This window comes from Furipterus horrens, unplaced genomic scaffold, assembly GCF_987537825.1.
Source record: "Furipterus horrens unplaced genomic scaffold, mFurHor1.1.pri manual_scaffold_4, whole genome shotgun sequence".
NCBI lineage: Eukaryota > Metazoa > Chordata > Mammalia > Chiroptera > Furipteridae > Furipterus > Furipterus horrens.
In genome coordinates, this window is record NW_028327174.1 from 36,178,999 (window position 1) to 36,205,953 (window position 26,955).

Below are 26,955 nucleotides of genomic sequence, written 5' to 3' on the forward strand. Positions count from 1 at the left end.
AGCAAGATTGTACAGTGGTCAGCATCACAGGCTCTGGACAGACCTGGGTTTAAATCCCTTCTATTCCACTTATTAACAGAACAATCATGGGCAAGAAAATTAGCTTCACTAAGCTTCACTTTTGTCTTCTGTGAAATAAGGCTAATAACTGTTTTTATTAACATTTATCTCAGTGAGTTATTGTGACAATTAGATGAGACACAGCAGCTGAGACAAAGTACTTGATAAATATGAGGCAAAATAATTATCAGAATAAAAGAATAATCAGAAACAGAATTATAAAAGTCTCTTAAGCCATGTTAATGAGCATATACATACTCTTGTTCTATTGGAAGCTACTGAAATGTTTAGTGAGGAAGCAGACATGATCAGGTGGCATTTAAAAATAATCTCTTCTTTCCGTGTGGAAAGTGGATTGAAAAGGGCCTTGAATGTAGGCAAACAGACAGCAGGCTGCTGCCATTGTCCAGGCAAGAAATGACGATGGCAGAAGGAGGAAGTTGGCAGGAAGAGTGAGACGACTGGGCTGATCCAGGAGGCATTCAGAGCGTAGAACTGACGGACTTGCTGTCCCAGGTGGGGGTGGGGGTGTCAAGATGAATGCCAGCTTCCTAGCTTGATAACTGGTTAGAGAATCATACACTCGCTGAGAAAGGGAGTGAAAGCAATTCCAGGACGAGACACATGATCCTTTCAGGACTAAACTTCCCTGTGCGGCAGTAAACTCAAATTGCAACACACAGGAAAGGAGACTGTCAGGGCCCTCGAGAGAAGCTGGGAAAGGGCTGGCTGCCTATCACCACCTGTACTGGAACCCTGATCTTTCCTTGATATGTGGGTTTAGTTTATTATTGGGTTGGCCAAAAAGTCCATATGTTTCTTTCTGTAAAATAAAAGACATATTTTTCATTTTCACCAATAACTTTATTGATTTAGATATTTTGAGTATGTCGGCTATCTCCCATGTGGTATAACATCGATTGTTCTCAATTAACGTCTCAAATTTGGTCACTATCAACTTCAACTGGTCTACCTGACTGTGGAGTATCGTCCAGAGAGAAATCTCCAGCATGAAACTTTACAAACCACTTTTGACACATTCGATCAGTCACAGCACCTTCTCCATACACTGCACAAATCTTTTTCTGCATTTCAGTTGCATTTTTACCTTTCTTGAAATAATAAAGCATAATATGCCGAAAATGTTGCATATTTTCTTCCATTTTCAATATTAAAATGGCTACACAAAAATTCACCAATTTGGTAAGTTTTTTTTCTAATGCCCACTGATATGACAGCTGTCACAATACAATCTAACAAAATTGTTTTGAATGAAGTTAAACACAACTAAGTGCTGCAAGAGCCATCTTACAGAAAAACACAAAATGAACTTTTTAGCCAACCCAATACTTCAGAAGACTTCTCCCTCAGTTTGTATCAATGTTGAACTTGTGGGAGTGATCAACTTTAAAAACAAGTTAAGTATTAAGCACTTCAATAATCCATAATACAGTAATAAAATAGGGGGTGACGGAGGGGAACAATTTCAAGGCCAACTTGCCCAGAGAAATTGTTTTCTGTTAAAAATATATAGACACATATTCATTTACTCCTTTTCGGAATTCACCGGTGGGCCCTTTTGCAGCCCCCATTTAGGATCTGAGCACTAAGGCTGTCTGAATTTGAGCCCTGCCCTACACTAATGAGCTTCAGGAGAGCTGATGCGCCTCTGCTTCCTGCTTCTGTCTCCGCCATCTGAGCATGAAGGCTTCGCTGCAGCTCCCAAACCCAAGGACATTTAATTAGCACCGTTGCTGTGAGCCCACAGCATGCCCTGCCAGATGAGTACCACAAAGCACCATGCAGAGTGGGTACAAGCTAAAACAAATCTCCTGTCTGGCAGATAACAATCTGCTTTTGCAAACTGGGAACTGTATTTCCTATTAGTTTTTTACAGGTGCTGCTTTTAGGTAATACTGCTGTGCTAAGAGGAAAGCAAATATAAATATGAAGAGCCTTAAGAAATGTTGGAGGATGGACATTTTAAACAACACACACACACACACACACACACACGTCATCTGGAGACCAATGGCAGTGGACTGAAGGTATAAAGTCGCTTACAGTGACAGCGGGACCATTTGAGTTGTAATGCCACCAGTGTATCTCCTTCTCCCTCCTCTCTAGATTTTAGAACTAATATTTCACTTTCATTCTGCTTAAGAGCAGGATCAGAAGAGGTACTTTGGCTGCTTTGAATCACTGCTTCTGAGGCTGATGTGCATTTTGGAGCATATCTACTGCTCCGGTAATACTCCCACAGCCTCCCCTGCTCACTGCTGTCCGTTTTGGGCCCCAACACTCAATAAGGATTGCTCTTCGTAAACCACAGGTAACCTGCTAAGTGCCAAATCCTGGGGTCTGTTTTACAGCTAAACCTTGTGTATTGAGTTCTTTGGGGCTACTGATCTCACACTTCTTTGTGTGTCTCCTAGCTCACATCCAAGTCCCATTCCCTCAGACCCCTCATTCTCAACAATCTCTGTAGGTTTTTCTTCCTCCTCCTTTTCTTTAAGCCATCAATTTGCTTATAACACGTGTTAGGTGCTATGCATCCAAAACAAGTCACTTATTAAAAAATTTTTGCAAGCGTTGTGAAATGTATTTATATCTTGGCCATAGCAATATTGTTTGCAATGACTGTTAGAAACGTTTTGCAAAGCCAACTATTGAAGATTCTGATTAATTAATGTTAAAGACTTCTTTTGGTTGTATTATTTTTTAGCAATATCCATGTTTCTGTTATTTGAAAAGACAAATGTATTCTTTATGTTTTTATACTTGTTTAGTAATTTCTAGATTGTAACTGAAAATAAATAAAAATCATGCATTTTACTATATAAATATAATATATGCGGTATTTTTATTTTTGTATTTTTGTATTTCCGCACATACTAGTAATGAATGCATCTCCTGGATACATGCAACATATGCTGTAATTTTTTTTTGACCGTGACCTCCACAGGGTTAAAAGTAGTATTTACTCAGGGTTTTACTCTTGACCATTTTCTCTTCTCATTCCTGTTCTGCTCCTGGGAAACCTTATCTATACCCACAATTTCTAATAGCATCAACATACTCACGTCTCTGTACAGCAATGTTCCAAGCTTAGCTCTCTTTCCTGATAATGAAGTATATATAATCAACTGTATGTTGCACACATCCAACCCAAGGTCCTATAAGTTCCTCACACACTGAAGGTCCAGAACCAAGCCTCGTCCCCCCTCACTCCACCTCCATGCCTTCTCTGTCTCATCTTATGAAATGCAACATCATCTACCCAGCCACCATCACTACACCTGGGAGTTACCTAAGACTTTCACATGGTCCCCACTCTCACCATGCCATTCCCAGCCATTAATTCCACTAGAGGTGAAGTAGTTCTTGGACTTTAGGACAGGGCACAGGTGAGGGCTTCTAACTGCTCCTGAATAACAGCCAAAGTCCTTAGCAAGACCTACTTGCCCTCTTGATCTGACCCTGCCCACCTCCTGAGCCTCATCTCTGACCCTTCCTCCCTTCCTTGTGCCCAGCCGTTCTGGCTCTCTCTTCTTGTTTGGTTATTAGAAACTTTACATATAACATGATACAGACTCCAGATTCTCACAGTGCTCTATGGGGCCACTGAATAGATGTGCAGGGAGGAGAGCGTTATGGTTTTTAATCATTGGTTTTGCTATGAGGTATCTTTTAAAAAGAGATTTTCCTCTTGATAAATAGCAAAGATTAATTTCTTTAATTTCTGAGAAGTGGGGGTTCAAGATATGAAAATTAGATGATAATCAGAGTCCCTTGATAGCAGAAAAGTAGGAAGTACAAAAGGAGAAGGAAGGGCATGAAATGAGAAGAGGCTGTATGTAGGTCAGGTGATCAGACTCTCAGACAATTAGGGAAGGAAGCAAAGGAGGGCAAAAGTCTGAAGCAGCTTTTTTGAAACTGGCCGATGGACAACTTGAATAAAAATATGCAGGCTTATGGTAAAAAGCAGTTTGGGGCTCTGCCCTAGACCCTTACAATCAAAGTCTCTGGGGATAAGGTCCAGGAATCTGATGCACACTACAACTTCAGAACGACCCTGACCTCAACTTTAATACACAGGGTTTCTAAGGTTGTGCATCGGGTGTAAGTACCATTTCCCTGCCCCCCAGCTGTTTCTTTAGTTTGACTTCTGACCTAGACCTTACATCTGTCTCATCCAATTCCCACTGCCTTCACGTTCTCCCACTCTGCTTCTGTTCCAGCCGATTCATTCATACTCCTGTTTTATATTTGATTCACTCACACTCTCAATCTAATAAATGAATAAGTGCCTGCCCTGTCAATTGGTTACTCAGTTCTCTTTTTTGTTCAGGCTTCCACTTTTCATAGAATACTAAAATCGTAGAATCACAGCAATGGTAAGAAAGAACTTCTAATGTGTTCTCTTTGATCCAGGCAGAAATTCTACATACATGTGTGTATGTGTGTGTGTTACACTCATCTACAAAGTGAATTGGGCATTATAAATACAAACATGAAAGATACTTAAAATAAACAACCTATTAATTACTCATAAGGATATTTCAAATGTGGGAAATTATGACTGTGAAGATTATAAAAATGATCAAAAGCAGTGTGGCGAACTACAGCAGCTTGTGGGTCAAACCTGGACTGCCACCTGTTTTTAACTTTTTTAATAAAGTTTCATTTTAATACAGCCATGCTCATTTGTTTAGGTATTGTCTGTGATTTTTTTTTTTGCACTAGAATGGTAAATTATTTGCAACTGAGGCAATATAACCAGAAAAGCCTAAAATATTTACTTGTGGCCCTTTGTAAAAAGTTTGCAAACACCTTATAAAAGTAACACACACTTACAAATAGTTTGCAGATCTCATGTAAGTGACAAAATGTTATATGGATGGATAGAAAGATAAGTAGATAATACATACATAGATAACATACATACATAATACATTTCTAGAAGATATCTTTTAAACCAACCAATTTATAACCCAAAAATTGATATTATTTTAATTGATCATGTAAATCCTGCAAGGGAGTTTCCAGAACTTTCCCCTACTATACAATTTCACATAACTACTTGGTTGTGATGTAGAAGGAGGACTTTTTTGGCCTGGCCAAGGATAACTTTTTCCTTTTCTGAAACCTGACCTTTTAGTTCAACAGTTTATCTTCCAGCATTATTTTGTTACAATGGTCTATCACTCTGCAGTGCCTCTGCTCTAAGTAATTCTGAAACTCAAAATACACCAATGGCCACAAAACAAAAGCTGAGCAAGTTCTCCGCAAGACTAACATATCTGTAGCAGCTATTACATCAGAAAAAATTATTTTCATACACCACCTTAATGTGTACCACTGGATCTACTGGCTAAAGTTATTAGGTGGATTTCTTTGTCCAGCCATCCCATCCCATCTCATATTTCTACAATGTGCCTTCAGGATAAAGTGTTAGCTTTTCTTCTTTTATGTTTGAGCTGGAAAAACAAGTTAATCAATAAACATGGTCAGATACCTGGAAGCACACACTCACACACTCACTGACACATATATCCAGAATATCCCCTAGGGCTTAGACATAAGTGTTTTTATACTGGTTTATATGTTTACTAATTATATTTCCTCGTGGGTTTGTTCTTAATTGATTTATCTTTAAATACTTACTTGATACGGTCATGATATAAATTAGTGCCTGAATAGAAGTACAATCATTAAAAGATCTTTTTAAGACTCGTAAAAATGCTTTTGAGTTGGGGCATATCTTGTAAAGCAGACTTCTGTGCCATTTGTTTTTGTGTTATTGTGTTTAGCATTCTACAAAATCGTTAATGTCTCATTAATTTTATAGCAACATAAATAAGAACTAAGTCCCCTAAGGAACAGTTTAGCAGAAATTAATGCTCTGCCACATTTCAAGAAATATTTCTACTGAATTATTCTTTGATTTTTTTGGTACTGAAAACCCTCCAGAATTTGGTAAGATGTGCCCTCCACTGCTACCTCCCACGTCTGCACCTCACTGCTTTCTTCATCCCTGACACAATGCCCCAAGCACCCAGCCTCCACGCACACATAATGATGCATGTTACCCCTTCCTCTGCTCATTCCTTCCTTATGATGGCAATGCTGTCCTCTGATTTTGTTGCTTACTGAGTATTTGTCAATATGTAAGATTCATTTAAAATGTTGGTACCTCCTTTCTAGTTATCTATAGCACTTGTAACTGTAATACTCACTCATTTACTCAGCCACTCAATCAAAAGCGTTTACTGTATCAAATACAGTAGTATACACTAGGCAACACATTTGGGAATAAAACATACCTCCCGCCTTTACTGAACTTGGAGTCTAGTGGAGGAAACAAACAAATAGGCCACAGGACTTCAATGATAAACATTCCACGACCACAGTAAACACAGCATGTGATGAGAACACAAAGCAGAGGATGAACTCAGCCCTGGGTCTGAGTAATGATGAGGAGCTCAGGTGTCAGAGTCAGAGAGTCTGGGTTTGCATCTAAGCTGAAAGACTGGGAGAATCCAGAGTTCCATTAAGGATACAGTGTGAGATGCCTAAAACTACATTCGATGCAGATCTTAAACAAGCAGTTGGATGTACCAGTCTGGTGTTCAGAAGAGAGGCCCACGCTAAAGATATAAATTTGGGATTTATCATGGTACAGCTGGTGTTTCAAGTCATGTGACTGAATGAGATCATCCAGGGAGTGAGTGTCAACTAAGAAGAGAAGACACCCATGGAATGAGTCCTAGAACACACTGATTAGAACACTTCTGATGGAAACAGAGAAGGGCTAGGAACCAGTGAAGGAGACTGAGAAAAAGGTGCTGGCAAGGGAGCAAAAAGACCAGGAAATTGTGCTGCAGTAAAGTGGGGGCAAGAAATTAATTCAAGAAGAGGAGAGTGACCAGCTCTGCGAAAGGTTAATAACAGGTCAAGTAAGATGAGGAATGAGAACCAAGCATTAGGGTTAGCAAGGCAGCAGTCACCGGTGACCTCACCAGGAGCTGTCTGGGTGTCTTAGGAAGCATGAGAGCCTGGCAGAGGCAGGGGCAGATTTAAGAGAGAACAGAGAGAGCGGAATTGGAGACAGCAATTGCATATAATATTTTGATCAGTTTTTCTATGAAGGGAAACAGAGTCATGGGCCAATGGGCTGGGGGGTTTTGGGAGAAGCAGATCCACCTGCTTAAATGCTGAGAGAACGATCAAATGATGGAGTACAGAAGGAAAACAATGTCTCTTTCTCTGACTCTCCCTATGACTCTCTCTCCCTCTCTATCTCTGCCACACCCTCACCTTCCTCTGTACACTCCTGACATCCCAGAGGACCCCAGATACACGTCTTCCATAGGACTTGCCATACTGGGATTGTTTTTATGCCTCCATGTAATAAAGAGTAAATTCCATGAAGGTAAAGACTAAACCTCATTGTTATACCCCATGTAATCCCAACCCATTGCAAAATTGATATCTGTAGAATACCTGCTCCTGAAAGAAGCAAATAATGTGACTGCAAGGAGGGAGATATCCCCACAAGAACGTAAGCTCCACGAGCGAAGGGAGTTTTGTCTGTCTGCTCACTGCTTTAGCCTACCATTGAGAACACTGCCTGGTTATAATGGGTGATCCATAAATATGCATTGAATAAAAAATGTCTTAAGAAGGGGAAGGTCATGGAAGTAATTCTGATGAGCCTTAACATCTATGTCACACTTACTAGGCATATGTAGAAATGTTTGTGTAGGAAATCACCAACCTATATTGTATGTTAAGATTTTAATTGAAAATCTGTTTACCTTTTCTTACTACAGAGAATACATGGCAACAGGATACAGCTGTTTTTGTTTGTTGTTATTGTTTGGTGTGTGATAGGCATTTTTTATTACTATGTTATATTAGTGAAGAAGGCCTACTTATCTAAACCTCTATCACACCCCCAATAATTAATTTTATTATGCGAGGGTTCTTTAATAACTTCCTCTTAGAATTAATAGAAATTTTCTACTTCACTAAAATCAGTATCAGGATTTTTGTTTTTGTTTTGTTTTGTTTCTGCGTCACATATGAATCATGTAACTTACCTATTTTTTTTTGCCTTCACTGCCAAGAAACATAGAATAATCAATGCTCAAAGCAAAATTAGTTATTAATCACGTCTTTTATTACCTCAAACTGCTTTGTGATAGCACCATAGCAAAACATCTTTGGGGTTGGGGGAAAATAGCTAATCCTGGTTTTCTTATATTTTTTTTAGGAAGGAAACTTGCTATTTTAAGTTTCCAGTCAAAGTTCCTTTAGTTGCTTATCTTTCTGAATATCTGTAACCAAACTAATAACAGGGTTTTCATGCAGTTGGGTAATTAGGAGAAGTGTATTTTCTACAATCTAAGAAAATAATCTCTTGATACTTTAAAATGTCTGTTTTCACTAAGTTCAAATATTGAAAACTTATACATTATCTAAGTCCCTTAATGAAGAAATCTGACTATTTTGACTGCTGTATGGTTCAAGTTTATTTACTCATACTCCAATTATAACTCAGATGTTTTTGATCATTATTTATCCCCACGGACTACAAAGAGTATGTGCGTTTTTCATCTGATGTGTCCTGCAGAACCGTTCAGAAGAAAACGCTGTCCCCTGTGCTGTCCTATGCCTTTGTGTAAATTCATTTTAGAATATATACCAGCAAAAAGTCGGTCATTATAAATAGTGTAGATATTAATTGTATCACCCATTATTTTTCACTCTTGGTTACCAAGAAACTCAGAGCTACCACTGATAAACAGTAAGAATATTAACCAAGCCCGTTAGCATACTCAGATTGCTTTTTCTTCTCAAGGATTTTGATTTTATATTCTAGCAGTCTAATTATACAAGTGCATTTCTTATTCAACATCAAATTCCTTTTATAAGTAGGTACGGTATAAATACATAAATATCCAGTAGCTCATTTGTTACTCTGTTACATTATTTAAAACATAGTCTAATCCAGTAAAAAAGCCATCATGGTCCAATTATTCTCTAGTGCCTGTACAGGTTTCTGAAAGTTTGCTCTGCAAACACAGCTCATGGATTCCCATATTTCCATAGATGAGAAAGCTGAAGTCAGAGAAGCTGAGTGACATCATCAGCTGATGGAGAAAATGCTGGGTGCAGGGGTGCATAACAGCCAAGCTGTTTGTACAGTATTCTAGTCAACATATTACTGAGCTACAAGTGCCTCCATGTGCTTCAAAACCCAGCTGTGTTTTCTACTTTCTACACTGCAAGCAGTAATAAAGATGAAGTAATTGTGAGTTAGTTAAAACCCTTCAAGATATTAAAGATGGAAGTTATATCTACCAATTACAAACCTATCCTGTTCCTAAAGTAAATGAGACAAGGCTGATTACTACATATTAGATAAGAAAATCGAAGCTGCAGGGAGGTTAAGCAGCGTTACGTCTCTAAGGAAAACATTTTCAGTAGCCTGAGTAATAAACACATTTCATATGAGTCTAGCATAAATTAAAATTTAGCTATTTAAAGCAATGTACATGCATACCCCTTCAAATGAATATAGCCTAAGCAACTGCAACTCTGCGAGGAAATTTTTGAGGAAAAAATAAACTAATGAGGACTATCAGGACATTCTAGCAAATTCTTCAGCATGACACAAAGAATTCCAGTCCTTGAAACACAATGGCTGGCCATACCATCCTCTCTCTCTTTTGTTGTGGGCAGGCTAACAACCCAAGGATCTAAAATATGCTAGAAAATCCTACATATTTTCCTGCCTGGAAAAAAAAAAAAAAAAATAGAAGCAGCCCTGTCTAATATCTCTAGCTCTCCTAACAGATTTTGAATTCAGTGGATATAGCTAAAGTCAGAGCAGACAGAAGGAGCCAGAGACACAGCCAAGGCCTGCTACATTGCTAGAACTCAGATTGATGTTCTAATAATTATATCACTCAGAAACAAACATAAATCTACCAAACATGAAATGTTAAGCAGAATAATAATTGCTTCCACTAAAATTGGCATCATGATCCTTATACCAGACTCACAACTAGAGAGTCCAATTTCAATTCATTTCTTAGATTGCATTTTTATTGCTCCCATTAACTGTGAATTTGATAGATTATATAAATGGCAGTAATCCAAAGATTCCTTGTTGCTTGGTGACAGATACATAGGTGCCTATTAGAGGAGTTAAGCTATTGTACCTAAGCATTTTTCCCTATGATACTTTTCTTTGCAGTAAGTTTCTTTAAAAAAAAAAAAAAAAAGAAGCCCTCATTGGTGCCCATATTTTGTGAATCTACTACCAATTAAGTAGCCAAGACATACATACATGAAATAAAGAACAATTATATGATGATATCGAGCATAAACTAGTGTGAAAGTATTTTTGCATTTTGGGTGAAGATAACAAACATACAAATTCCAAACCAAGATAAGATCATTGTTGGTTGGAATTCACCTGTGAAATGGAGTAAGTAGCTCTCAGTTTGGGTCTCAGAGCAACTAAGATAATACTAAAATGAGCTTTAAGAACAGGAGTAGATACTTTATTAGTTCAGATGAGTGGTAGCATCATGAACAAAGTACTAAAAGTGCCTGGTGTGAGGAAAGATACTACAGGGACCTATCCTATGTGGTTTACTAACGTTGTTGGCAAAGAGTGATCTACAAAAATTAAAATGAGAGTGCACAGTTGAATAATATCCTTGACTGATACAGTGCTAATATCATTTTGTAGGACTCTATTAATTTTACATAGTACCTGTATTACATAAAAACATTATTGGTATACATGCATTTTTGCAAGAAATTAATCCCCCAAACACTTCTTGAGTATCTATTACACGCAAAGTATGTTTTTGGCATAAGAACAGGAAAAAACTGTGTCTGTGCACAAGGAATTTATACCTCAGTGGGAAAAATATCATTAACTTTAATCATGATAATGATGATGATGATAACAGGAAACTATTTTTATTCAGTTTTTTTATTATAACAGTTAAATTATAAAATACTACAATTTTACAGCATGTCCTGTCCTAGTCGTTCATTCATTCACTCATTCATTCCTTTTTTAGTCATGCAACATTTATTAAATGCCACAATGAGGGTTATTATCAAAGATTTGGACTAAATTCAAGTTACTGTAATTCATTTTATATAGACATCAGTAGATACCACAACATCCCTACCAATATTCCCAAAAGAAGTTCCTTTCTCTGAAATATCTATGGTGCATTCTTGCAGAAGTTGTTGCCTCTGCCTAGAACACTCCTGCTATCCCTCTATCCTTCATGATTCAGTTCAAGTGTCACCTCTTCCATGAGTCCTCTCCTCTCACTCCTAAGGGAAGCATATTTTGTGCATTCCTCCATTTTAACAAAAGTGCATTAAATTATAATGATTTGTCTGTCTCCCTCTCCTCCGACACACACACTTAACTGTGAGCTTCTTGAGGGCATTTTTATTCCCCTTTCCGACTTAGCAACTGAAACAGCACTTGACATAGAAGTAGTTTAATAAACGTTCTTGGATGACTAGCTTACACTAAATGAGTCTCAGGTGCATTCCATGTATTTAATATAATATTCAAGTGCTAATAGCTGGTTAAGGGCCCAGCTACACAGATCTTTTGCTCCTCCAAACGTGCCAAGCTTGTTGCTATTTTCAAGCCACTCTCGGAAATGCTCCCCCTTAACTTCCCATTTCATACTGCTGGTTGCTGCTCTCTCACTTAGATATAGCTTCAATTTCACCTTTTCAGAGAAAGCCCCCTAATCACCCAATCCGCAACAGCACCTCGTTACCATCTTTCATCACACCTTACCCTCATTTGCTGCATAGCTGGGTTCACGATCTGCTATCTCTGGTTTGTCTACTCTTCACTGCTCCCAGTCAGAATGTAAATTCCCTGAGTGCTGGTCTCTTGTGGGCCTTCTTCAGTAAGTATTTCTAGTATCTAGCACAGTGTATGATATGTAGCGAGCACTCAAAAAATCCATACAATTGAGTGATGAATAAATAAGAAATTTGTATCCTTCATTCCACAAGTGGCAAACTCTGGCTCATGGGATGCATTCCACCTGCTGGTGAGTTTTGTTTGGACTACTCAGTGTTGTTGTTTTTTTATTTTTTGTATTGTTTTTTAATTTGAATGAGTTAACTTTTAAAAATTAGAAGATTTCACATTTTTCAAAAATTTCAAAATTCAGGCTTCTTTTGAAGCAGTAGAAAAAGTGGAACTCCAAGGCCTGCAATCCCAATTGGAAAGTTAGCAGAGGAGGATAAGGGTGGCTGCGGTGGAAGACTATCCCCACGTTGCCTTGGCCACACCTGCCCCCAAATCACTCCCTGACTGCCCTGACTGGCCCTGAAGGTGGTTTAATTTCATCCAGATCTCTTCTGCTGAAGGCCTCTCTGTGACCCACGCTCTGCATCACACCCACATAACGCCTACAAGCCCTGCCCTCATAGACTGCTGTTGCTGCTGCTGTCTTGGACTTCGTCTTTAGAGATGAGTTAGCATCAGAACTTAGCTTCTTATTATTTCTGAATGATAACAGGAAAAAATAATATAATTAACCACAAAACCTGAATTTATCATACATTAGAAGAAAATTTAATGAGTGTTTAACAGATCTCAAGATTATGAAAGAAAACTAGCATTTAAATATTTAAAAAGCAAATGAATCAGGGAGAAGATATAACGATTATGACTCAGGTTTGTTAACCTTAAAATTCACTAAAAGACAATGAACCCCAAAAGTATAAGGATAAATGCATTTTTAAGTAATTCACAGAAGAAACAGAAATGACCAAATAACATATTAAAAGATAGTTTATTTTATTAATAATCCAAAAATATGTGACATCAAATGAAATCTGATTTAATCCATAATTTATTAATTCATTCAGCAAACATTTGTTGAGGTGTTACTATGTTCTAAACACTATTAGCTTGGCAAAGCTTTTTTTTTTAATGGTAATAATATTTAGATTCAATGAGTACATCGCACACTGTGAAAAACAATTTTATAATATGCACCAATAACTATAAAATAGTTACTACCCTGTGACCTAGTAATTAAACTTCTTGAAATTTATCCTAGGGAAAGAATCTGTGTAGCAGGCAAAGATTAATGTAATGATGATATTAATCACAGCATAATTTATAATATCAAAAACATTAGAAACCTAAAGGTCTACCAATAAGGAGCAATTCAATAAATTATGCAAGGAACAAGTATGCAGACATTAAAAACACATTTTCAATGATAATTTAGTGACATGGGGAAATGCTTGTGAAAAACTTCAAAGCCTCTATTTTAAAAATAAGTTCATGTAGCCAATTTAAAGTGATCCATTATTTCTTGCCTTATGAGCAGGAGTTATTTTTGTTTTCTAATGGCTTGCTATATAATACTCCTTCTCATCCTATAAAGCATATAATATTTCTCCATATACTTCTTAATTCTAATACAATCAGTATTAAAACAGAGAATAGCACATATTCGTGGCAGCATTATTCCAACAGCCAAGATATTAAATAACTAACTGTCCATCAATGGACAAATCGATAAAGATATGATATATATAGATAGATAGATAGATAGATAGATACAGACATAAATAGATGGGAAAAGACATGCAGGTTATGATTATTACAATAGTTTTATTAACTCTGTGTTTAGTGTACTCACAACTGTAAACCTATTTTTGCCATACTGCGTGTGTGTGTGTGTGTGCTGGAATCTTATTCAGCCATGAGAAAGACAGAAATCCTGCTATTTCCAAAAACCTCTGGGAACTTTGAGGGCGTTATGTTAAGTGCAATAAATCAGAGAAAGACAAATACTGCACAATACAACTTATATGTGAAATCTTAAAGTGTCAAACTCAGAGAAACAGGGAGTAGAGTGGTGATTTTCAAGGGTTGGGAAGTTGGGAGACGGAAGAAATGGTCCAAACGGTCCAAATGTCCAGTCATAATATTTAAAAATCCTGGGGATGTTATGTATAGCCTTGTAATTGTGGCTGATAATAATCTACTATGCAGTTGAATGTTGTCAAGGGAGTACATCTTATATGCTCTCATCACCGAAGAGAAATGGTAATTATGCAACTGGAGAGAGTTGGTAGCCAATGCTATGATGCTCATCATTTTGCAATACATAAATATATAAACTCAACACACAATACACCTTAAACTTACTCAGTGTTATGTGTCAAATATATCTCAATAAAATTCAAGGAGAAAAATTAAATCTGAAATAGAATAAAACAGAATAGTAAAATAAAATGAGATAAGATAAAATAAAACGTCTCAAACAGAAAAACAAAAGTTGCTACATGGCACCAGTGAAACAAAGTACTGAACAATATTCTAGGTTGTGGGCAGTAACTGTTGTATAGAAATACAGGAATAAAGAGAAGAAGGAACAGGAAGGAAGCAGAATATAAAAAGCCAGGACTAGCACAGCACGTGGAGGACAAAAGGCCCAAGAGGATGCGTAGCTGCGTTTTAAGGAAATTCTCTGCACGACACTATGGTATCAGGACTTAAGAAATTCCCTTTTTTAAGTATTTATAGTTTTATGTAGATCAGACAAGACACTTACAAGAAGCATTATTTGTTTCTTGTAACACCAACCACAAGGAGGACCAAAAAGGATGTCATGGTAGAAAAAGCAGAACTACCTCACTACCATAAAAAGAATAACAACAAAAATTGAAAGTCTGAGGGCACCAAAATAAACTGTCTGTACAAAAGATGATTATAGTAAAACAAGGAGGAAGCTGAGCCTTGGTTTTGGAATGACTGACCTGCGCAAAGGCAGAAACCAATCTGCGCGGTCACCAGCATGCACGAGCCAAACGGCCCCACAGTAACAATGAAAACAGCGAAACCTGGGCTCAGCTCCCACAGCTACTCCTGGACGCAAAGCTTACAGCCACCGATGCTTTGCACTTGTGCCCCCCGAGTGGAAACTGTTTACGAGGAACTCAGCAACGGTGTTTGGCCTCCCAAGAAACCAAATATAGTATCGTGGCCTAGAGAAAGCCAAAGAAGTCACCTGCAGAAAGATCAAAAGGGAACAGTGGGCTTCCTTCTATGAGTGAAAACAATTTTCCATGAAAAACTGGTAGGAGGAGTCACCCCATAGAGAATATATTTATTAAATGGCAAGGTAACAACTCTCTGTGTCACTCTATAAAAATAGACAGTTGCTTACCTCTACACCATTAATTTTCCACCTTTTCATCTCATGGCACACACCAAAAATTATATTTTTTTGCCAATCTGACAAAAAAATGATATAATTTTGATTCATTCATACTGGATGACTATTGTTGTGTTAGCTGTTGTCATTTTTTACCTCACAATCTAAGGGAAAAGAGGTCAGTGCCCCTGACTAAATAGTCAGGTATTGCATGTTTTAAAAATCCTTGCAACACACCAGTTAAAAGTCACTGCTATGCACTGACAGTTACATACATTGTTCAATATATTTTGCCATTCTTATCCCCTCATTGAGTTCCTAGGAAAAAACCCATATGGACTCTTATTTCATATTTACACTCTTACAATTTAATCACAAGCCTTAAAGGATTTAGCAATTCAGCATCTCCTTCCCCTCATTCAGTCTGATATCCTCCCTCCAGCTTTATTTACATATTTCTATATTGTACCATCATGGCTCTGCAAACCACTGCTTTTCCAACATTTTGGTTTTGGAAAATTAATGAAACTCCATATAGCCATTCAAGCCATTCCCACGTCTCTTTAAGTCAGTATGTTGTTTTTAACCCCTTGTTCCTTTTTTACTACTTCTGAATTTCCACTCCTTGGACAATTTTACCATCATCTTTTAATATAACCTGTTCTCTCCAAGCATTCTCATAAATTCAGATCCCTCAGAATCATTGACTCTTATGCTGTCTTTATTTTTAACTTCTTTCATATTTTATATCATTACCCTTTGATCTATAACTAGTTCTTGCATTCATTATTCTCATTCTCCATTCTTATCAACATCTACCTTAGCCTGTTTTTAAAATTTATATTCTCTACAGTTATACTTAATCTGCTTCAAACTGAGCTGACCTAACATAAGGCTCTTCTTGATCTTGAAATTTTTATTGTTACTCATATTATACTGGTAATAAGGATTGCATTTTTAAATATCGTCTTTATGAACATAAGGTAATCTAGCTCAAATATCTACTACTTTACTGGTTCCGGCGCTGACTTAGCTGGTCTCATTGTTGATTTCCCTCTTAAAAGATACGTGATCAGGTCTTTTTCATGAAGCTGCTCACACATACAGAGGGAATAAACTCTCCAGAGAAAGCAAAACTAGCTTTCAGTCAGGAAAACATGGCTGGCTACATTTCCTAATTCCTTCTTCTAAAACTTACTACTGCTCACTCTGCCACAGTGCCACAGCTTCCGAAGTAACCCCTTGCACACATACACATGCTGTGTCACCACATTTCTGTATTTGTCATAGTAGCCAGCATGATTTTAGTATCAGCCTATGATTTTTTTCTTTCTAACTCACATCACTAGTCTTTCCTTTTCTAGCTTGGTTCAATTCCTGTCACCTGATTTCTCTTTCTCTCTAAAATTACATGTTTTCCACATCCGAAATATCTGGTTCTACTTCCTTCAACTTGTCCTTCATCTTAGCTTTTAATTCCTCAATACCTACAATTCTTTTTTGGTCTTTCTAGCTATAACCCATCTGCTCTTATCTTTTTACTGTCCTGTGTATGTATTTTGCTACACTATGAAAGACCTAGAAATCTTCTCAATGATCCAACTATTACAAAACAATAGCAACTTTTTTTGTTAATATATTTTATAATTTTCACTGTAAAGGAAGTAAATTAATCACTTATAAAGCTAGTATAAAGGTTAAAGACAAAAGTAGTAAAAGTAACTATGATTACAATAATCGGTTATGGGATATACAAGAAAATAAATGTAAAATGTGACATCAAAAAAATAAAATGTGGGGAGCAAATAAATGTTGAATTTTATACTGGAATCAAACTTTAGTTATTATCAATTTAAAATAGACTTTTATAAATATAAGTCTTTTTTATGTAAGCCTCATAATAATCAGAAAGCAAAAACCTGTAGTATATACACGAAAAAAATAAAAGAGAGAAAGGAATAAGCATCTAGGAAATAATAAAAGTGCAAAATGCACATACCTACCAATAATTACTCTAAATGTAAGTGGACTAAATTCTCTAATCAAAATAGATAGAGTACATGAATGGATAAAAAGCAAGACCATCTATATATTGCAAACAATAGACTCACTTTAGAAGTAAGGATACACATAGATGGAAATTGAAGGGATGCAAAGGGAAACCAAAAGAATGCTGGAGTAGCTATATTTATATCAGACAAAATAAGACTTTGAAATGGGGACTGTCATAAGACCCTGAACAGCCACAACAATCTTAAGAAAGAAAAAAAGTTGGAGCAATCATTCTACCTAATATCAGATCATTTTACAAGGCCATAATAATCAAAACAGCATGATACTAGCATAAAACAGACATATAGATCAGTGGAAGAGAATAGAGAGCCCAGAAATAAACCCATGCCTTAATAGTCAAAGTCATATTTGACAAAGGAGGCAGAAATATACAATGGGGTAAAGCAATCTATTCAATAAATAGTGTTGGAAAAATTGGACAGATGCAAAAAAGTGAAATCAGACCACCATACACAAAATAAACTCAAAATGGATTAAAGACTTAAATATTAGACTTGAAACATAAATATCCTAGAAGAAAAGACAGGCAGTAAAATCTCAGACATTTCTTGTATACCTTCTCAGGTACGGGAAACAAAAGTAAAAATAAATGAGATTACATCAAACTAAAAAGCTTTTGCACAGCAAAAAAAAAAAAATAACAATAAAAAAAAAAAAACAAAATAAAAAGACAACCCACTGAATCGGAGAACATATTTGTTAATGATACATCTGATAGGGGGTAAATATCCAAACTTTATTTTAAAAACTTATAAAACTCAACAACAAGGAACAAACAATCCAATTTAACCCTTTGAGTGCCAACGTCGCTGTGAATGACGCTGACAAATTTTCCCGAAAGTGCCAGCGTCGCTCCCAGCGACTCTTTTTCGATCGCTATAAATGTAACTAACAATGAAATAATTTGTATTTTATGTTTTTTCTCTTTTTTTGTACCTCAGGTTATATATTGATATAATTTTTTCTCATGTTGATCCAAATTTCTAATTATGCATGGCACTCAAAGGGTTAAAAATAGGCAAAGGACTTGAATAGACACTTTTTTAAAGAGGACATACAGATGGCCAATGGACATGTGAAAAGAATCTCAAAGTCACCAAGCATTAGAGAGATGCAAATTAAAACCACAATGAGATATCACCTCATACCTGTCAAAATGGCTATTACCAATAAATCAACAAACAACAAGGGCTGGCAAGGATGCAAAGAAAAGGGCACCCTACTGCACTGTTTGTGGAAATGCAGACTGGTGCAGCCCCTGTGGAAAGCAGTATGGAGTTTCCTCAAAAAACTAAAAATGGAACTGCCTCATCACCAAGTTATTTAACTTCTGGGAATATATCCAAAGAAACCCAAAACATTGATTTGAAAGAATCTGTGCACTTCTATGTTCACTGCAGCATTATTTACAATAGCCAAGATTTGGAAGCAGCTCAAGTGCCCATCAGTAGATGAGTGGATAAGAAAGCTGTGGTATATTTACACAATAGAATTACTACTCAGTCGTAAAATATAAAGAAATCTTACCTTTGCAACACCATGGATGGACCTGGAGAGTATTATGCTAAATGAAATGATAGAGAAAGACAGGTACCATATGATTTCACTTATACATGGAATCTAATGAACTAAACTAGAAACAGATTCATAGATACAGAGTAGATTGACAGCTGTCAGAGGGGAAGGGATTTGAGGGCTGGGTTAAAAACGTGAAGGGATTAAGCAAAGGGGAAAAAAACTGACAGACAACAGTATGGCGATTTCCAGAGGGAAAGAGGGGGGTGGGAAGAATATAGAAGGTAAATGGGGTATAAATGGTGATGGAAGGAGACTTGACTTTGGGTGGTGAACAAACAATACAATATACAGATGATGTATCATAGAATTGTACACCTGAAGCCTATATAATTTTATTAACCAATATCGCCCCAATATATTCAATAAAATTTTTTTTAAAACACAAGATATGACATTTTAAAATATTTAGGTACCAAAACAGGATCACCTAAATATATAAGGCAGATATTAATAGACCTAATAGGGATAACAGATAGCAATATGATAAGAGTGCCATACTTTAATACTCTACTTACACATATGTATAATAATCTGGACAGAAAATCAATACGGAAACACCAGCCTTAAATGATACCAGATGGAGTAACAAATATTTATTACAGAATATTGCATCCAAAAACAAGAAAAGACAGTCTTCTCAAGTACACACAAAACATTTTCCAAGATTGATAATATGTTCAGCCACAAAACAAGTCTTAATAAGTATGAGGACTGAAATTTTATCAAGCATCTTTTCTGATGATAGTATATGAAACTAGAAATTAATTACACAAAGAAAACTTACACCATACACAAAAATTAACTCAAAATGGATTAAAGACTTGAATGTAAGACCTGAGAGCATACAACTCCTAGAGGAAAACAGGGATAAGCTGTTTTGACATAAGTCTTAGTGATGACTTTTTGAATCGGGCACCAAAAGCAAAAGTAAACAAGTGAGACTAACATCAGACTAAAACATTTCTTCCTTGCACATCAAAGGAAACCACCAACAAAATGAAAAGGCAACTTACTGAATGGGAGAAAATACTTGCAAGTTATATACTGGTAAGGGGCTAATATCAAAAATATATAAAGAATGCATACAAATCAAAAGCCAAAAAACCTAATAATTCATTTAAAACTAGGCAGAAGACCTAAATAGGCAAATGGCCAACAGGTACATAAAGAGATTCTCACATCATTAATCATCAGGGAAATCAAAATCAAAATCACCACGAGAGATCACCTCACACCTCTTAGAATGACTACTATCAAAAAGACAAGAAATAACAAATGTTGACAAGGAAGTGGAAAAAGAGAACACTTGTGCGCTACTAGTAGGAATGTAAATTGGTGCCACCACTATGGAAAACAGTATGGAAGTTACTTAAAAATTAAAAATGAACTACCACATGATCCAATAATCACTTCTGGATATTTATTCAAAGAAAACAAGAACACTAATATGAAAACATATACACACCCCTGCGTTCATTGTAATATTATTTACAATAGCCAAGATATGGAAACAATTTTAGTGCCCATTGATGGATAAATGCACAGACATACACACACATAAAAATATTATTCGCCCATAAAAAATGAAATCTTGCCATCTACAATAACACTGATGAAACTTTCGGGCATTAGGCTAAGTGAAAAAGAGAAAAGACAAATACTGTATGGATCTGTCTCGTGTGTGTGTGTGTGTGTGTGTGTGTGTGTGTGTGTGTGTGTGTGAACATCCTTATGAACCCAAGTTCACAGATACAAAGAACAGACTGGTTACCAGAGGCAGGAATGGGGTAAGTTGTTTTTATTTCATTTATAGTTAAATAATTTGAATTAAAGAAATATATTTTAGAATTTGACTCCTGAATGTTTGTAAAAATTATATTAAGTTTGCATGCATTAGGCAGTTATACAAAGGACAGAAAGGGCCAGAAGTGTCTAAAGAGCAACCTTTTAACACCTGAAACTCATACAATGCTATATGTCAATATCTCAATAAAACTAGAAAAACTTTTAAAAGTTTAGTCTACCCAGAATCTTACCTTATATCTATTAATATCTGTTAAATTAAGTGCTAAGATGTACAGAAAAGCAGGAAAAGGCAGAGATTGTCAATGGGAGAAAATTACTAAAAAGAAGGATTTGGGAAGTTTATAAAGCTTGGACCTTATTCATAAAAAAAGAGAGAGCTACCATAAACAAAATCAAATTGGAATATGTACATATAAAATTTTTAACTTTTAAACAAACCTGCATTAGAAGATAGAATTAGAGCTTACACTTTAGAAGATCTTTATGTTAACAGAATTAAATTTATCAAGTAACAGTTATCAAGCACCTCTTTTCATTGTTGTTATAAAATGGAAATGGTTCCTCCAAAAGAATTTAAAAGTTAGCCTAATATTTGTTAGCATTCCAGTGGAAACCAATTAGAAGCGTGCCTCCCTGTGATTCAGTGTCCAGAAGCACAATGCAAGGTCTGTCCTGATTAGACATGAAAGTACCCTCTTACCTTATATTCTCTGTCTTCTCAGTAGCCTTTCTTTCTCTTTTCTTAAAGACTTCCATTTGTTTGGCCATACTACCCAAAGCAATTTACAGATTCAATGCAATCCCTATTAAAATACCAATGACATATTTCACAGACCTAGAACAAATACTCCATAAATTCATATGGAACCAAAAAAGACCCCGAATAGCAAAAGCAATCTTGAGACAGAAGAACACAGCAGGAGGAATCACAACACCAGATATCAAACAATACTACAAAGCCACTGTAATCAAAACAGTATGGTACTGGCATAAGAACAGACATATAGATCAGTGGAACAGAATAGAGAGTCCAGAAATAAACCCAGGCCTCTATGGTCAACTAATCTTTGATAAAGGAGGAAGGAACATAAAATGGAGTGAGAAGAGTCTCTTTAACAAATGGTGCTGGGAGAACTGGATAGGGACCTGCAAAAAAATGAAACTAGACCACCAACTTACACCACACACAAGAATAAACTCAAGATGGATCAAAGACTTAAATGTAAGCCGTGACACCATAAAAGTCCTAGAGGAAAACATAGGCAAGAAAATATCAGATATCTCACGTAACAATCTCTTCATGGATACATCTCCTAAAGCAAAAGAAAACATCAGCAAGATGAAAAGGAAACCAACCATATGGGAAAACATATTTGCCAATGACATCACAGACAGGGGACTGATTTCCAAAATATATAAAGAGCTGATACGACTAAACATCAAGAAAACAAACAACCCAATTAAAAAATGGGCAAGGGACCTGAACAAACACTTCTCCGAAGAGGACATACAGAAGGTCCATAGACACATGAAAAAATGCTCAACATCATTAGCCATCAGGGAGATGCAAATAAAAACCACAATGAGATACCATTTTACACCAGTCAGAATGGCCATCATCAACAAATCAACAAGCAACAAGTGCTGGCGAGGATGTGGAGAAACGGGAACCCTACTGCACTGTTGGTGGGAATGCAGACTGGTGCAGCCACTATGGAGAACAGTATGGAATTACCTCAAAAGATTAAAAATGGAACTGCCTTTTGAACCAGCGACTCCACTACTAGGATTATACCCGAAGAATCTTGAAACACCAATTCAAAAGAACTTATGCACTCCTATGTTCATTGCAGCACTATTTACAATAGCTAAGTGCTGGAAACAACCTAAGTGCCCATCTGTAGATGAGTGGATCAAAAAACTGTGGTACATTTACACAATGGCATACTATGCAGCAGAAAGAAAGAAGGAACTCCTACCTTTTGCAACAACATGGATGGAACTAGAGAGAATTATGCTTAGTGAAGCAAGCCAGGCAAAGAAAGAAAAATACCATATGATATCACCTAATACAGGAAACTAAAGAACAACACAAACAAAGGAACTAAATAGAACAAAGAGCAGAATAGCAGTCAATAGGGGGGAGGGGAGAGGGAGAGAAGGGGGATAAGTAAGGGAAGGGATTAGTCAAAGAACCCGTATAAATGACTCATGGACATGGACAACGGGGAGGGATATGATTGCGGGAGAGGGGGTGGGTTGGGTGGGGGAGAGAAATTAGGGGAAAAGGGGACAACTGTAATTGAAAAACCAAAATAAAAAAAAAATGTTAAAAAAAAAAAAGAATTTTAAATACATATTATATAATTGAAAAAAAAAAAAAAAAAAGACTTCGATTTGTTGCCACAGTTTACCTAGTCCTCAGGCTCTGGCAGGGAACTCCCTCTTAGACCAGTGGTTTTTGGTGTCAAGTATTGTTTTCTTGTGGATCAGCCCCCAGCACAGCCCTAAAGCAGAGTTAGGTATTCCGGGAACTTTTCCCCCTACTTGGCCCAGAGCAAGGGTGGGGCAAGTGCTGAGTAAATGAAGGAACCAGAACTTGAAAAAATGATGACAAGTCATGACACAAGACATAATTGATAAGATTAGCAAAATCATATAAAGACACAAAACGTGATACCTGATGGGCCAGAATGTAGATATTGTGTCCAACATCTTTTGGAGAAACACCATCATCTGAACCCTCATCATTCCCATGATCACATTCCAGTCCTTGGTTATAGGCGTTCTTCATCACATCCACCTATCAAAAGTACCAATAGGATCAGCAAGTCTTGAAATGGCGCTAACAACATGCCCTTTACACTGTTTATGAATCAAAAGCTGGCATGCTTCCTAAGACTTGAAAAGTATCAAAGAACTCTAGATGAATATGGCCTTGAAAACCATCTTTATTTAATTTAACATGTAAGTATTTTCTTAACAATATTCCCTATTTTCCTTGGAAAATTTTACTTCCAGATTTTTGAATGCTGACAGTGCCAAAGTTCCCATGAATTAGGAGACTCTGGAACCATAATAAAGAGCCATTATTTATTAAAGGCCAACTAGGTAACAGGGATCCATGGTGCTGGACATTAGACTCTGCACTGAGGACCCAACAGTAGATATAAAAGAGTAAATACCCCTACTGCAAGGAGGCACTAATGAAGCACATGGCCAGGGCACCAACTCAGCCAAGAGGTTGAGGGTGGGCCATAAGGAGGAAAGGAATGATGAAATAAATGTGTTGTAGTCTGAGGAAACAGTATTTTCAATGGGCTACTATACAGTCTGTTTTTGAATGAATATATAACCCATTGCCCCATTTAACCATAAGTACAAAAGATACAGATTTTATTTTTGTTGTTCAGAAAGAGGTATAAATATTGTATAATTTTGGAGGCATACAAATATTTTTTTACACACCTTCTCAATATATTCCAAATATACAAACTAAGGCAAACTTTTCTTGCTCCTCTTAGCCCACTACCTTGCAGATACTAGATACATATGTTAAATCAAAATGTATCTTATCTTTCTCTTTTTCTGCCCCGCTCAACTCCACTCCTTACTTTTAGAGAGCAAAAGAATACCTTCCACAACATTTCCCCATAAACACCAACAGCGGTGCTCCTAAGCCAGGATTAAGTTACTGGGGCATTGAACTACATGGTTTGAAAATGTTCTCAATATTTGAGACCCAATGCTTTAAGGCCTGCTGATATTATTTCATGATTTCCATGTGGAAAAATATAGCTTCCACAGCAGTATGGCCCGCTAATGACCTCTGTGGAATCCCCATCGAGCCTCCAATTTTCTCCAGAACAACCACTGTGCAACATTTCACTGAACCAATACAAAAGATACTGATTTTATTTTTGTTGTTCAGAAAGAGGTATGAGTATAATTTTTGAGAGGTACAGACATTTTTCATACACCTATTCCAATACACAAACCAAAGCTAACTTTCCTTTTTCTGTCAAAAAGAATTTGCAGATAGTTTACAGACAATCTGGTTAAAAAAAGTGCCAAGAGTGGATAAAACCAACGAATCATTTAGGACCCAAATTCACTGACCTTTGGCATCATGGGGCTTTCTGAGGTATTTATAATGTGTCGTTATGCCTTGGTAGAGCAGGGGACGTCACTAGACGTCTTCCTGACATACATACCACAAACTTATCCCTTTTAGTTGTACATTAGTAACTGGCTTTCAACAGTTTTCTTACCAGTTCCCTGGGTCTCATGTTGAAGAGAATTCTCTCTGCATTCTCACTGTCATGTCTGCTCTCCATAATGGCCAGCAAAAGCTTGGAGGCGTTGTTCTAGAGAAACAGATTGAGTTAATGCACAAGAGAAATCTATTCCATGGGTTAATGATGCCCTGCATTTGTTTTAATTGAGATTACCAAGACTTTTTTTAATCAAACAGAATTTTAAACTGCTAATTTGGTTTGGCTTATTAACATTTTAAAATGGAATGTTTTACTTCATTGTCAACACAAAATAAAAATAATGAATCATGAGAAATAAATTACAAGGGCTATTTTAAATATTGGTGAGAAGGTGTTTTAAAAGCAAGATTGACTTTATACATAACGCATTAAAATGTAATCATATCTTTCTTCATTATTTCCTCATGGGCATTTCTATGATGACATTTTTAACAAGACGGTAAGGTGATTCAGTATCAAAGATATATTCCACAGAAATGGTATATAATTTAAAGAATTTAGAAAATTGTTTTTAACATGAAACATCAATACATGTTATCAAGTCAAAATTTTAAATTTGAGTAATAATTACTGAAAATTAATCTAAAATTCTAAATTCATGAGTGACAAATAAAATATAAATTTATTGATAACTAGTCCCACAATATGACAGTATATATGCAACATGTTTACCATCTGGATTACAGAAGAATAATAATTTGTATTTTTGTTTAATAAAGAATGAAATAGTTAATGTTGTCTTTGATGTTTTCTAATTTGATTTACAAATATATTGTCTCAAACATTTTTACCTATATATATCAAAAATGTTTCTGATGCAGTTGATTTATAATCCAAAATAGGCGCCACAGAGTTACAGGAAGTCTTGCTACACAAAGCACAATATTCTCATCATTTGTAAAGAGTTTCTTTACATTGTTTTCAACAGCACTGCCATAGAATTGCGGCAAATTGCACGATGATAGAAAACACCTGAGAGATATTTCTACAATGTTTCTGTAATGTTCAAAAACTCTAATCTTCACATACAATCTTTGATAGCACCACAAAAGTAGAGCGAAATGGCTTTACAATGCTTCTTAGTGACTCAAAATTAACACCTTACAGGATGGAAAGAAACTGAATCAGTTGTTTGGTATGCAGACAGCCTCTACAGAAACGTTGTTAAAGTTTTTCAAATTAATTTTACTAAGTAGTTTTAATACCGAATTCTATCTTTTTTTTCTTTCAGAAGGACAATCTTAAAGTTTATCTTCAAATGACTAACAATAATAATGAAGGTGACGATGATGATGATGATGATATGATGATACTTATGCCATGGACCTATTCTGAAAAGGTTTTAGTATTTTGCAGGGGAGGCAGCATTAATTTTCTCTGCTTCATTTTATAATTTTACAGATTTGTACCAATCCTAAAATCCACTTTTATAATCTAGCATCTTATCCGTGCAAACAACATACCTAAAAGATTAGGTTACAGGATTAGCGGAGAGTCCAAATCCTTAGAACAATCTGAACTGACCTATAGAATTCAAAACTAAAGCCCTGCCAACAATAGCAGTCTTCTCTAATGAACCGCACTCAGCAGGCCCAATGCACAATACCTTTAAAATACATCCAATTTCAAAATGCTATTGGAATTACGGTACTCTTTTCTAACCAATCTTCTTTTCATGCTATGTAGTAAGAATAAGAATCTTGTGAATGACCTACTGAAATCTGAATCAGTTACAAAGTAAAAAAGCCTATATATACCGAGAAATCAAATGTAGATGGCAGTGTTAATAGAAGGAAGCTAAAGTCCTAAAAACAGAACAAAACAAAATGACCTATTGACAAATTCAGCACTTCATAGTCAAATATCAATTATAAAATGAAAATTAAAAAATAAAGGACGAGACATAGATA

General features: G+C 36.3%; 1 protein-coding gene across 1 annotated transcript in view; it reads right to left on the minus strand.

The window, feature by feature from the left end:
- Positions 1-26,955, minus strand: part of ITPR2 (inositol 1,4,5-trisphosphate receptor type 2) — a 438,944-nt gene that overhangs the window by 107,650 nt on the left and 304,339 nt on the right. Inside the window, exons 44-45 of the mRNA XM_090272941.1 lie at positions 25,040-25,135; positions 23,449-23,571 (exon numbers count right to left, since the gene is read on the minus strand). Coding sequence (XP_090129067.1) covers positions 23,449-23,571; positions 25,040-25,135 — 219 coding nt within the window. The remainder of the gene's footprint in view (positions 1-23,448; positions 23,572-25,039; positions 25,136-26,955) is intronic.